Genomic DNA, 13,331 nt, shown 5'->3' on the forward strand with positions numbered 1-13,331 from the left:
TATTCCTACACTTTTGGTGCAGAAAACTAATCAAATCCCTTTACAGAAAAATTACGTATGCAGTAATTTTCACGAAATATTCAGTTTTACTGCAATTTAGTCCAGGGATCCCGTAATAAACCGAATAAATAAAGATGAGCAATTCTTCTGCACACTGTGTGTGTGTGTGTGTGTGTGTGTGTGTGTGTGTGTGTGTGTGTGTGTGTGTGTGTGTGTGCGTGTGTGTGTGTGTGCGTGCGTGTGTGTGTGCGTGTGCGCACGCGCACCTACTGCCTACCTAGTAGCCTGACATCAGACACTTTAATTAAACTGAAAGAGGACCCCATGGGTCAGATCAAAATGAAAAACAATACAGAGAACACCAAGACTCTCCCTCTTACACACACTGAAAGTCTTGGAAATCGGACACTGTTGAAACTTTAATATTTAAAATGGACAAGGCACATCATTGGTCAGGGTCCAGCCAGATTTATCTTAAGTTTGTAACTCTCTCTCTCTCTCTCTCTTTGTAGCTCTCTCTCTCTCTCTCTCTCTCTCTCTCTCTCTCTCTCTCTCTCTCTCTCTCTCTCTCTCTCTCTCTCTCTCTCTCTCTTTGTAACTCTCTCTCTCTCCCTCCCTCTCTCTCTCTCTCTCTCTCTCTCTCTCTCTCTCTCTCTGCAACAGGAAAGGCTGCCTGCAGGCAGGGCTGGACTGGCCATCTGGCATACAGGGCATTTGCCCGGTGGGCCAACATGCCCTGTGGGCCAGTCAGGCAAAAAAGAAAGAAAAATTAGGAAAAAAAGGGGGAAATAATTGTCTGACTGGCCCATAAAACAGGTAGATTTAGGGGGGATGGAAATGGAAAAAATATTACATTACTTATTACATTAGTTATCAATGTGTGTGATATGGTTAAAGAGATTTTGGAGGATTTTTGTGTTTTTTCCCCACTTTCCCAGAGGCAGAAACAAATAAATGACTCCAGACAGACCTTTTTTGTTAATGTAGCTACTTGGTGTAGTCTGAAGTGTCTCAAACAGCAATCAGGCTATTTTCGCTCAATTGTTGAGTATCTATGGGATCAAATAACATAATCATGATCCCATAGGCATCAAATAACATAATCATGATCCCATAGGCATCCAGGAATTTAGCTAAACTGAGAAAATAAACAAAGGGGAGGCACCTTTTTCCAAGCTTTGTCTGAGGGGAGGCCCATAGTCTCTGACTTTGAAAACCCCTGGGCTATGATATAGCCTATTTTGTGAAGAAGTGTACTGATTCCCTACATTTCTTGCATGATGCTTTTCGACAGCCGCCACAAAACATGTCTGAACTTGTTGAACTTTGCATAATATTTAAGTGTCACTGAAGAGACACTAGCACAGGGCGGTGAGGTCAGCCATCCAAGAAAGTAAAAGTATAATTGGTCAAAAACCTATACCCGAGGCCTGCAGAGGATTCAATGGAGAAACTGCACAGATTTGTAAAGATTATGGGTCAGAATTGTTTGTAATTTCAAGGAAACGGAGGCACTTGTAGTAGAGTCGCTGCTCCTTTGAATAGAAAGGAGCCAATTGAGGTGATTCGGGCATGTGGTAAAGATGCCACTTGGTGTTCCAGGCACATCCAGCTGGGAGGAGACCACAGGGCAGACCGAGCGCTAGGTGGAGAGATTATATCTCAACGCTAGCCTGAGAACGCTTCAGGATCCCCCAGTCAGAGCTGGCTAATGTGGCCAGGGAAAGGGAAGTTTGGGGTCCCCTGCTGGCAGAGATGGGAACACACATTCTTTTTCAATTTTTTTAGCCACTTCAGGTCATTCCTTCAGGTCAGGGTATTATGAAGAGTCTGAAGTGTGTGTTGGACATTATGACATCATGACATTATGACATCATAACACATGATGATGCCATTGTGATGACTGATGATGTCACTCACTGATGACATCACAATTGCTCGAGTTACATCACTGATGACATCGTAATTGCTCGAGTGACATTACTGATGACATCACAATTGCTTGAGTGACATCACTGATTACATCATCTGTGATTTATGACATCACTATGGTAGTGACTTGGCCACCAGGCTGAGTCATCTATGTGCAACTACTGATTTATGACCTCATCACTGTTGTTTGGGGGGGGGGGGGGGGGTGAAGGGCATTTATGTGCTGATGATTAGACAAAAAGATTGGTAGACAGTATTTGAACAATGCAAACTTGGTGTAATCATATTATTGGTCTAGTAGTCCTCCTACATTACCATGTTCTCAGTTCTGGCTAATGCTTGGACATAATCAATATGGAACTATGGGAAAGGATAATAGCCTACATAAATGTGATTATCATCGCCGCTGGTGCTCAGAAAGCACAAGACCAGGTTAGTTTAAAAACCCAAGACATTACAGTCATCAAATAAATAATGCACGGCGCAGTTAAAACAGCAAGGAAGACATCTCACATAAGAGGAAGAAACAGAAGGATTAGAAATCTTGTCAGTGTATGATATTCATACTGATTAGGTAGCATCTGTGCTCCCGGTTGGTAAGAGGAAGAACGTTTAATACTAGTTGTCTGCTACAATAACTGCTCACAGTGAGGGAGTTAATCAAGTACTGTATGAAAACTCATGGAAGAAGAAGACTTGGTCCAAGGTGTCAGTAAGTTCTCATATACGAGGGATCAGCCGAGCAGCATTTTGGTAAACACTGCGTCACTGGGTGGCAATGGCAATGGAACCCTATGGAGCCTGAGTTTGAGCGTCTGACTCTAGCCGGCTGACCCTGTTTACAATTTAAAAACTGCAACAGTCCACACAACTTTAACACAACATGCATATTATACATCAAACTCTTGAGCTAATTCTGCTCTCACTCAGAATGTCAAAATATACAGTAAGCTATGTGATGTATATACTTTTTGAGATATTAACGTTTGTTTGGCACAACTCATACTAGTTAACTGCCACGGGGTTACGCATTTTTGGGGGGCAGTGACATCACGCTGATTCGTCCTATAGCAGCCGAGATGAGAGGAAGAGTTAGCTAGTAGCTAAATTTTGTCAGTGTTCAGTCCGATAAATACTCGCTCCACAACACAGTCTCTTGGTTGAACATGTGACGGTGACGTACACTATGTTTAACCTGGGATCACATGAGGTTTTAAAATGTGAAGTTTCTCTTGTCCAAATCTCAGAAGGAAAGTGTCTGAGGAGACTGTGTTGTTGCAGTTATTCAGAATTATGTCCCACCCTCAGTTGTGACTGGGGAAACAGTTGTCTCTTGTGGCATTTTCCTCCGGTATAAATCCAGTGTGGAAACAGCCGTGGTCAGTGCAGACGGCTAGTGTTGTACTGGAAGGAAGCCATCTGGACCCGGCACCGGAGCCTCTGGGCCTCCATGTCTTTGAAGTGGTCGTCCTCATCCTTCTGGATGATGATGTTCTGCAGCTTGACGATCCCCTGCTCCATCCTGCAGCGCAGCTCTCGCTTCATCTTCAGTAGAGCCTTTTCTTGAGCTTTTTTCCGAACCTGGATCTCCTGCCTTTCTTGTGCAAATGTTTCAGCCAACAGTGAAAACTGGTCCTTGTAGTAGTTCTCCATGGAGGTGATGTGGTCCTGGTGTCTTCTCTGGTGCTCCAGTCGCTTCTCCCTGGCGTACGCCCTCTGATCCCTCAGCCGTGCCTTCTGCAACTCCAGGCTCTCCTCAAACAGCTGCCGAAACACCCTCTCCTCCTTGGTACGTGCTCTCATCAGGCGGGCGCGGAGCTGCACGTGGTAGTCATTGTGGTACTTCTTGGCATGGGTGATCTGCTGCCTCTGCTCTTTCACTCTGTTCTGGGACGACTTCTGCTGCTGGATGCGCTCTTTAAAGTCCCTCAGACGCCTGTGGTGCTCCTGTTCTTTGTGGATGATCTCCGCCAACAGTCCATGTCTCCTCTGGGCTTCCTCCACCTGGTTGGAGAGTTTGTTGTGGCGCTGGTGGCTGTGAGAGGAGGAGGTGGCATGGAGGCGGTCCACCTGCTGCATCTGCCGTTCCCACATGCGGCCCAGGGTGTGCCGGGAGATGTGGAGGTGGGGCAGCCCTTCCAGGAGCACCGGGAGCAGGTCATTCTCCTTCACGTTCATTGGTGGGGCTTTCCTGGGGGACTCTTGCCGTCTGCGTCCTAGTGTGGTTTGTTTGGTGCGTAGTGGTCGATGCTGGGGTCTTACTTCACCTGGGGACTGTCTGGGGGTCCGGGGGATGTCCCTCAGTATGGCCTCTCTGTATTCCCGCTCAGCTTGCTGAGCTTTGAGGCGCTCCTCGTCTAGGTCTGCCCGTTTTCTATTTTCATATCTTCTCAGCTCTTCATCATAAACCTTGCTCACCAGATGCTGGCTGTGTTTTCTGTGGTGCTGTCTGTGGTGTAGCTCTCCTCGCCGCGTGCGGCCGGCAGCTGCCAGGTTTCTTTGTCTCCCGTCATCTTGACTCTGCACCTCTCTCGCGGCGCCATCAAGCTGTCCCTGCAGGGAGCGATGGGCTTGTGGAGGGGAGCGAGACAGGGAGCGCGTTCGGTGCCTGGCTTCAGGGTGGAGTGTTCCTGTATGTTGTCTGGTGGTCCTGCAACCCTCCATGATGCTGTTGCTGCGGTGAGACTGCTTGTCCTCTCCTCTGAACTCACTGGACTCTCTGCTTTCACGCAGGGCTTGCTTCAGCATCTGGTCGAGCTCTTCAAGTTGTCGGGACAGTTTCTCTGACATGTCATGCAGCTCCTGTTCCCTCTGCCTGTTCTTCTGCCTGCGATAAGACAGAGGCTCCTCAAAGACCTCCTCCACCGTCCTGCTGCTGCTGAGGCCTCTTCTCTCTCTGTAAGGCGTCCGTCTATCCCGTTGCCTTCGAGTGTAGCTCAGATCCTCCTCCTCGTCTTCGTCGGGCCTGTGGGGGGTGGTTCTCTGGGGGGGCTGCAGAGGGATGGCCAAGTGCAGCGGTTCCATCGGTGGAGCGGCCTGGGGCTCCGGAGGGTCCGACGTGGTGACGGGGCCTGAAGCTGCAGCGGGGACGGCTGCTCCTTCTGGTTTGGCTGTGAATGTGCGTGCCATGTCTGCCAGCCCAATGAGCTCATTCTCTGACTCATCACTTAGCTCCTCGTTGAGATACTCCAACAGGCCATCAAGGATTTCCAGCAGGTTCTTGATAGACTCTTGGTCACCTCTGACAATACTTTCCCCTGTGATGTGTGAGAGGCTGATCTGAAGGTAATCCAGGGCCAGTGAGTCGATAATGGACTGAATGTTATGGACGTCATCCTCTTGACTGCAGGGGACCGCGATATAATCTGGAACTTTCTCCCCAACAATGTTCTCATACAAGGCAATGAAAACATTGGCATCGCAGTCTGTCACCTTCCTCAGTCTTAGGTTTATGCGACACTTGCTGAGTAGGTCATTCGCCACATCTACCCAATCTCTTTGTCCCTCTGGGGTTCCCATCAAACAGCTGGAGCTCCAAATCAACAGACTAGCTACAGCAGACAGCCTCGTACAGCCCACAGCCCCTTCCTGACCAGAGTTGGTTTGTTTGATGTGTAGTGCGTTTCAGGACAGGATGAATAGAGAACTGTCGGCTCTCATTTGATGACATCACTGTTTGTCACATCAGTGATTTGTGACATCATCGGCCATGCCGTATTTAGACTTATTTAGACTGTTTTGAATGGGCACACGCTACACCCTGTTTGTTTTTATACGGACACATTTCCATTAAAAAATCCACACTGGACAAACAATTTTGGAGGCGATCGGAGGAAAGGCGCATCTTGCAACTCTGGACAGACAGACAGACACACAACCAGACAGACAGACAGACAGACAGACAGACAGACAGACAGACAGCCAGACAGACAGACAGACAGACAGACAGACAGACAGACAGACAAACAGACAGACCTCCAATTATAGTACAGTAGTAAGATTAGAAGACTATTAAACAAATTAAGATCCCCTCCCAGATATTTTAAGACTATACTTTGATTAATAATTTGTGTGATATGGTTTTTCCACAAAAAGGTACACATAATGCGGGAAAGCTGGGAGAGCGCGAGACAAGAGAGACACTCAAGAAAGAAAGAAAGAAAGAAAGAAAGAAAGAAAGAAAGAAAGAAAGAAAGAAAGAAAGAAAGAAAGAAAGAAAGAAAGAAAGAAAGAAAGAAAGAAAAGTGGCATCCTGAAAGCAACAACACAGGAGTGAATGGATCACTTTGAAAAGGTGAATACAGGTAGGGAAAAGTTAATGGCTGCCCCCAGATATCCCACTAATGAGGAGATGGGACACCAAATTCATTTCCCACAGAGGAAAGAGAGAATGCAAAGCAAAGAGCAAAAATAAGATTGTGAGTTGCACTGCACGTGTTGCTCCTAAGGCATAGGCTATGAATTTATGTAACACTGATGTGACTTTATAGTGCCCTACTCCTTATCAGACAGTGTACAGACTCTACTTTTGTTCTATCAGGGCACAATTTCCCCATTACAAGTCCCTCTGGACTTGTAGTTCCTCACCGTTTGTTACTAATCAAAACAATCTTGTGATACAGTATGCTGGATCAGGTCCAAGTCAGGTCTACCTTGCCAATGTTGTTGATGGGACTGTGTGTGTGTGTGTGTGTGTGTGTGTGTGTGTGTGTGTGTGTGTGTGTGTGTGTGTGTGTGTGTGTGTGTGTGTGTGTGTGTGTGTGTGTGTGTGTGTGTGTGTGAAAGAGAGAAAGAGGGGGAGAAGATAGTAAGGACACCGATTATTATGCCTCATGTATCTTATAAAGCATGCAGATGCTGCTCAGGCCTTCAGAGTGAAATCCACATGCTTTCCATGCATTATCACCCTTGTATATATTTTTTCATTATGACAATGGGTTTTTCATAGATCTTAGGTACCAATGGATCATGGAACTCACTCAAACTTTAAAAAATAAGCAAGATACATGAATTTCATTTAGATTTAGATTTCCACAACTGCAGTAGACATTGTAAGCAGACATGTCAATGTGTATGATTTACATTTATTTTCAGGCATTAGTTTAGCCCCTGATCACACTGCAGAATTTGGCCCAGCACAAAGTGTGAGAATGCTTGTTAACCCTGCAAAGTCAGTCCAAGCCCTGCTGTGGAAGGGCCTAAATTAGCTTTAGAATGTGCTTAGTCAGGTATAATGGGCTAAATGGGCTGGTTATTGCAGGATTTAAAAAGTTCTAGTATGGGACATACTGGTGGCTCAGTGGTCTATAGGTGCATAGCATGTACATTTATGCAAGGTTCAAATTGCAAATTTTGTGCAATTTGGCATAGCGCCACATAATGCAACAAGCAGTTCATCTCAAGAACCGTTTGTCCGATTGACTTCAAACTTGGGGAATGCACTGCTGGGAACCCCATAGAGTGCAGTACTGCATTTTGTGCAATTCAGACACGCACATACTCACAGCGCTAACTACTGTCAACACTAAAAGCGGTTAATCTCAAGAACCGTTCGTCCGATCGACTTCAAACTTGGGGGGGTGCGCTGCTGGGAACTCGACGGAGTGCGGTGCCGTATTTTGGACATGTGCATAGTCATAGTGCCACCTACTAGCAACACAAAAAGTGGTTTATCTCAAGAACCGTTCGTCCAATCCTCTTGAAACTTGGCGGGTGCACTGCTGGGTTACAAGAAGGTGCAGTCTAGAGTGTGTAATTCCACCAATCAGAACACGGCTTTCATTTAATTTGTCCGATCGACTTGAAAATTGGTGTGTGCGCTGCTGGAGACCTGAGAAAGTGCAGTGTCAAATTTCATGCAATTCGCCCAATTGGGGGGGAGTGGTGCAAGCAGGGGGAAGATGGGGGTGAAGAGTGGGAGCACAGTGTAGTACCCTATATTTAGGGAAAAGGTTACACCAACAAAGCATTTCAAACAAATTAATTACTAACCGATTGTATAGGGGTAATATGACCTGTGTGAATGCAAGACAGGATATGACAACATAAACACAACACAACATGACATTATTTAATGTCCCATTGAAAATTTTCATTGAAGCCACTGTACCAAGAACATACCAAGCGCAAATGCCTTGAAGCCCAGGGCACAGTGGTGTGGCCATTCAGCCTTATGGCACTTTAGCCAATGTTTTGTGGGGTACCTCAACAACATGGCTCATTGTTTTCAACATGGAACATAACCTGACCCACCCACATCCCCCCCAGTCACGCCGCCTACCCACCCCTCGAACCCCGAATCTCTATGACCTTGCTATCTCTAGCTACGGCCCACTTTCCTGATCACGCCCCTCCCACCACCCACATCTGCCTAGGTATTCCCCCTTGAGTCCCAACCCCAATAATATGACCTTCCTATCCCTATATGGTCCCTTTCCCCCAGCCTCACCCTTCCTTGACCATTCCCACCACCCACATCCCCATAACCACTCCCAAAACCCACCCCTTAAATTCCAGCTCTCTATGACCTTCCTATCCCTAGCTCCAGCCTCTTTTCCCTAGCCTTTTCCCTAGCCTTTTCCTAGCCTTCCCTTCCCTCACCACAACACCTCCCACCACCCTATGGCCCATTTCTCCCAGCCCTGTCCTTCCTTGGCTCCTCCCACCACCCACATCCCCCTAGCTACTCCCCCAATCCACCCCTTGAATCACAACTCTCTATGACCTACCTATCCCCTTTTCCCTAGCCCCGCCCCCTTCACTAAATGTCCATGAGTGACTGACTGACAATGCATCTTCTGCCTCCGGCCTGGCCTGCACCGTGGGTAAAACAGCAACGAACAGCAGCATAGGAGTTTGGAGAGAAAAGAAAGATGTGGAAGAATGGGATAGGCTAGGTAGAAAGATAGAGATGCCAAGATGAAGTGAGTGGTGTTTTCCTGTAAGAAAAAATGCCTGTCATTTTTGGGGCAAAGCTTTTTGATAACTTTTGAAGGCAACAGGCGAGCAAACCCCATCTATCCACCCTCCCTGCGCGCTCTTTTATGGGATAGCCTACAGATAAGGCTTCTAAATCATTTCCCATTACAGCGTATAGGCCTATTCCACACTGGTTCATTTTGCATTGAAAAGACTAGGCCCTGCTAATTGATTTTAATGGCTCTCTCCGCGACGATGCACCCCTTATGACTTCGAGAGGGGTCTTTAAGATTATTATTATTAGTATAATTGCCATTACCGCACTTTCCGAATGCATGGGAGACAGCGAATCTTTGCCCTTAAGCTGAACAAATAATTATTAGATTCAGGAAACAAACAGACGACCGTCACGCGCTCGCACGCACGCCACACGCACACACACATACGCACACTCCACCTTAGTAGACCCCCTCCTGGCAACCCCATTCCCCCCGCCGCCCTCTTTCTGCGGCGTGCCGCTTGTAATTTATGCAAAATTAATTGATACATCTCTTATAATTGATGTGCTGTAAACTTAATGAGTAATTTATGTAATTAGTCAATTAAGGATAATTCCAGCATATGTTCCGTATGCCCAGAAGGTGTGCTTTACAACTAGTTATTTGTCCAGGAGTTGGGTGCAGGCGAAGACTGCTGTAGACTACCTAATTAATTTTGTTATGCAGATCAGCCACGGTGTCTATTTAACGGCCCCCTTTGTGAAAACAGATTTAATATTGATCTTTCCCGGCCGTTTAAAGAGGATGCTTTTACCCGCGTTGGCCTCTGAGGGCCTCCGAGTTTCGAAACTCATTTTTCAGGCGTCAGGGAAACAATTAGGCAAAGAAAACACAAACACAAACACAACAAGCGTCTTTATTTAGGGGCGAATTTATAAAATGTACACTCTTTATCAGGGAAAGTGGCAATAAAAGTAATTTTCCTTGCAATTACGTGACCGTCTTTAAAATATGCTCTCTGTCGACACAGTTGACCTTAACGGGAGACATACACCGGCTAATTAATTGACACAGCTTTGAATATTCATAACTAATACAGCGAGCTTGCCCTTAATTACATTGTTGGACTTCTCTCCTAGGAAGCTAAATCACAGAAGGCTTAATTATTGTAATGTATTCGGGGGCCCACCGGGGCACCAAGGAAGACAGGAGCCGTCAAGGACCGAGTCATGACACCTGGCCATAGACAAACTCTACGGGAAGGGAGCAGCTTCTGTTGTTCTTGATGAAGTTGTTTACATCCTTGTAGGATTCACCGGAGAGTGTTTGAACAGACAGACAGCCGCCGGACTCCCCTCTCAGCAATTAATCAAAAATAGCGTGCTCGTGGGTGGTGTGTGTGTGTGTGTGTGTGTGTGTGTGTGTGTGTGTGTGTGTGTGTGTGTGTGTGTGTGTGTGTGTGTGTGTGTGTGTGTGTGTGTGTGTGTGTGTGTGTGTGTGTGCGTGCGTGCGTGTGCGTGTGCGTGTGTGTGTGTGTGGGGGGGGGGGGGTGATGAGAGGAAGAGAGCAGCGCGCTGATGATCTTGCGCAAAGTGGAAGACACAATTTGTTTGCAAAGTCTGAAAATGCAGTCGAGCAAATTTACAACAAAGAGATTGCATTTATTCTATTTATTTTGTATTTCTCACTTCAAGAGATGAGCTCAGCTAATTCAAATCAACATGGATCATGGATCATCATGGATAATCCAATGATGGTGTCAGCGCAAAGCATATACAATCAGGGTAAACTGTGCGTAAAGTTACCATTACGCACCGTTTACGCATAAGAATGCGGTCAAACTTCCTCAACAGATAATTTTGCCCAACAGATTACAATGCATGTTGCAATTACATGTTTTAAATAGGCATATTCACAATGCAATTAAGTTCTGTAGATCGGTGGGCAAAGACAGCGATCTTTGATTTCTGGCAGACGAACAAAATTGCATAGGCCTATCAAACTAAATGATAGGCATAGGCCTATCATTCAAACTAAATTTAAGTCCACCCCCCCCCCCCCCTCATTTCCACAAATTGTATCTGATCTAAACAAATACTCATCCTCGCAATCTGTGATGTAATTGATGGCCTTATACTCACTATGTGTTGCAACAACAGCCTTGGAGCTGGTAGGACTCAGTGACTTGCTCAAAGACACTCAATCAGGGTCTTGAACCCATACGGTTGAAGCATGGTCTGTTTAGCCACTATACTGTACACTGCCGCCCTCTAGAGATTTGTTTAGTCTCAATATCAATCAGTGTCATTCTCCCCTTAGTTTATGCGTGGCTGATGATTGGCAAACGGGAGATCAGAGTCGAACGCATGGATGAGCAAAACCCACCCACTCCTTTTTTATTCTTTAACCCCCATCTCTCTCTCTCTCTCTCTCTCTCTCTCTCTAACACACGCAGCCCTCTTCCCCTCTTCTCTCCCCTGACGTGTCCCCTAAGTGTCTGGATAATAGATAATAGAGCAGCGACCTGCAGGGGTCTTACAAAAACAGCGCTCGGCAAGTGGAAGCGCACAAGAGGAGAGAAAGAGGAGCACACAACGGACAGTGGGGAAAAACTGCCCCCTCACACCCTGCAGCCGTCGCGGAAACAGGAGAAGAGGAGAAGAGGACTGTTTCCTCTCAACTTTTACGCACAGAGATTGACTTTTACGCACAGCGCCAAGAGCACCAATCGGAGAAGAGGCAGAGAAAGGACTTCATAAGAAACTTCCCTGGGATGCAGAAGGTTCTTGTGGAACGCACCTGACAGCAGCAGGCCTTTTGGCTATTGTATTAACAGTAGCCTATAAATTAATCCTGCATCTGTGGGGAAATAGACCAGCATTTCATCTAAATGGCTCAGAACTTTGGAACAGATGCTTCAGATGGTGACTAATATGAAGACTATCAATATATCGCCGTAGAAAATATATAGCCAACAAATCATAATAAAAAAAAAAAAAAAACATTTTATTTAACTGTTAAAAAATTCAGAAAACGACAACCAAATCATGCCTCGTCCCGGTAAGAACTCTTACAGCGACCAGAAGCCTCCTTACTCATACATCTCTCTGACGGCGATGGCTATCCAGAACTCCTCCGAGAAGATGCTGCCTCTGAGTGACATTTATAAGTTCATCATGGACCGTTTTCCGTACTACCGAGAGAACACGCAGCGGTGGCAGAACTCCCTGCGACACAACCTCTCCTTCAACGACTGCTTCATCAAGATCCCCCGGCGGCCTGACCAGCCGGGGAAGGGCAGCTTCTGGGCCCTGCACCCGGACTGCGGAGACATGTTTGAGAACGGCAGCTTCCTGAGGAGAAGAAAACGCTTTAAGCTGCTGCGCTCCGAGCATATGGCCTGCAAGAGCTCCCCGATGATGCATTACTTCCATCACCACCACCATCACCACCATCCGGGCGGCAAGCTGGGCACAGCACCTGGCCACCACGAGCACCCAGTCGGCCCCGCCAGCACCGTGGGCCGGCTCCCTCACTTCCAGGGTTACGGGGGCATTACCTGCTCTCAGCCCGGCGGGTTTAAACACCCATTCGCCATCGAGAACATTATAGGTCGGGACTACAAGGGTGTGATGGCCAGCGGGCTGCCTCTCACCTCGGTCATGCACCACCTGGGCTACCCCGTGCCCGCGCAGCTCAGCAGCGTGGTCAATTCCATGTGGCCGCACGTCGGGATGTTGTCGGAGTCTATGGGTGGCGTGCCCGTGCCCGCATCCTCCGAGTATGCGCCCTTCAGCGTGTCAATGAAGGGCCTTTACCACAACGCCAACGGGCAAACTCTGCCCGCCGTACCCGTGCCAATAAAACCCACTCCGTCTCTGGGCCCCATGCCCGGGCTGACAGGGCTGACAGGGCTGCAGCCCGGCCCGATGCAGCTCTGCTCCCCGGCCTCAATCCTGGAGAAAAGCGATGCTCTAGAGGGGAAAGGCAACCCTCTACACCCGGCTCTCCTCCTATCCTAACCTGGTAAATTGCGGATCATTTTTGGGAAATGAAGAGGAAAAAAAGAGAGAAAAAATGACATTTATAATTAAGAGAGCATTATTAACAAAATGAGCATAGTTTAGAGTGCTATAAGAGTTATGGGGGGAAGTAGATTCAAATTGTTCTCTCTTATGAATTTGTCTTTGGATCAATGTAAAAATCCTATATAGGCCTAATTTATTTGCACAATTCGTGAGGGCATTTACCACACTCTAATGTGTGACACTGATACAATCAGACAAGCAGAGATGCTGAACCCAAAGAAAGTTTTGATTTGGAGATACACAATCTAAATTTGTTTCCAAATGCAAACCCATCACTACTGTTTATATTTTGCCTTTATTATGAACGTTTAGATAGCTCTTATTTGATTTTAATTCAGGCGCGGCCTATTGGCTAAATACAAATAGGCCTTAATGTTTATGAATTAGGCCTGTG

At 46.8% G+C, this 13,331-nt stretch overlaps 2 protein-coding genes across 2 annotated transcripts; one reads left to right on the forward strand and one right to left on the reverse strand.

Annotated features, from left to right (window-relative positions):
- Positions 1-3,312: 3,312 nt before the first annotated feature.
- Positions 3,313-5,451, reverse strand: LOC310784244 (centrosomal protein of 95 kDa-like; the record flags this gene model as incomplete). Its single annotated transcript, XM_083645263.1, has 1 exon — positions 3,313-5,451. The coding sequence occupies one exon, from the start codon at positions 5,449-5,451 to the stop codon at positions 3,313-3,315; it is 2,139 nt and encodes a 712-aa protein (XP_083501389.1).
- A 6,445-nt stretch (positions 5,452-11,896) lies between these two features.
- foxb2 (forkhead box B2) lies at positions 11,897-12,871 on the forward strand (the record flags this gene model as incomplete). Its single annotated transcript, XM_083644300.1, has 1 exon — positions 11,897-12,871. The coding sequence occupies one exon, from the start codon at positions 11,897-11,899 to the stop codon at positions 12,869-12,871; it is 975 nt and encodes a 324-aa protein (XP_083500426.1).
- Between the last annotated feature and the right edge of the window lie 460 nt (positions 12,872-13,331).

Source organism: Poromitra crassiceps, assembly GCF_964638095.1.
Source record: "Poromitra crassiceps genome assembly, chromosome: 10".
NCBI classification, from domain to species: domain Eukaryota; kingdom Metazoa; phylum Chordata; class Actinopteri; order Beryciformes; family Melamphaidae; genus Poromitra; species Poromitra crassiceps.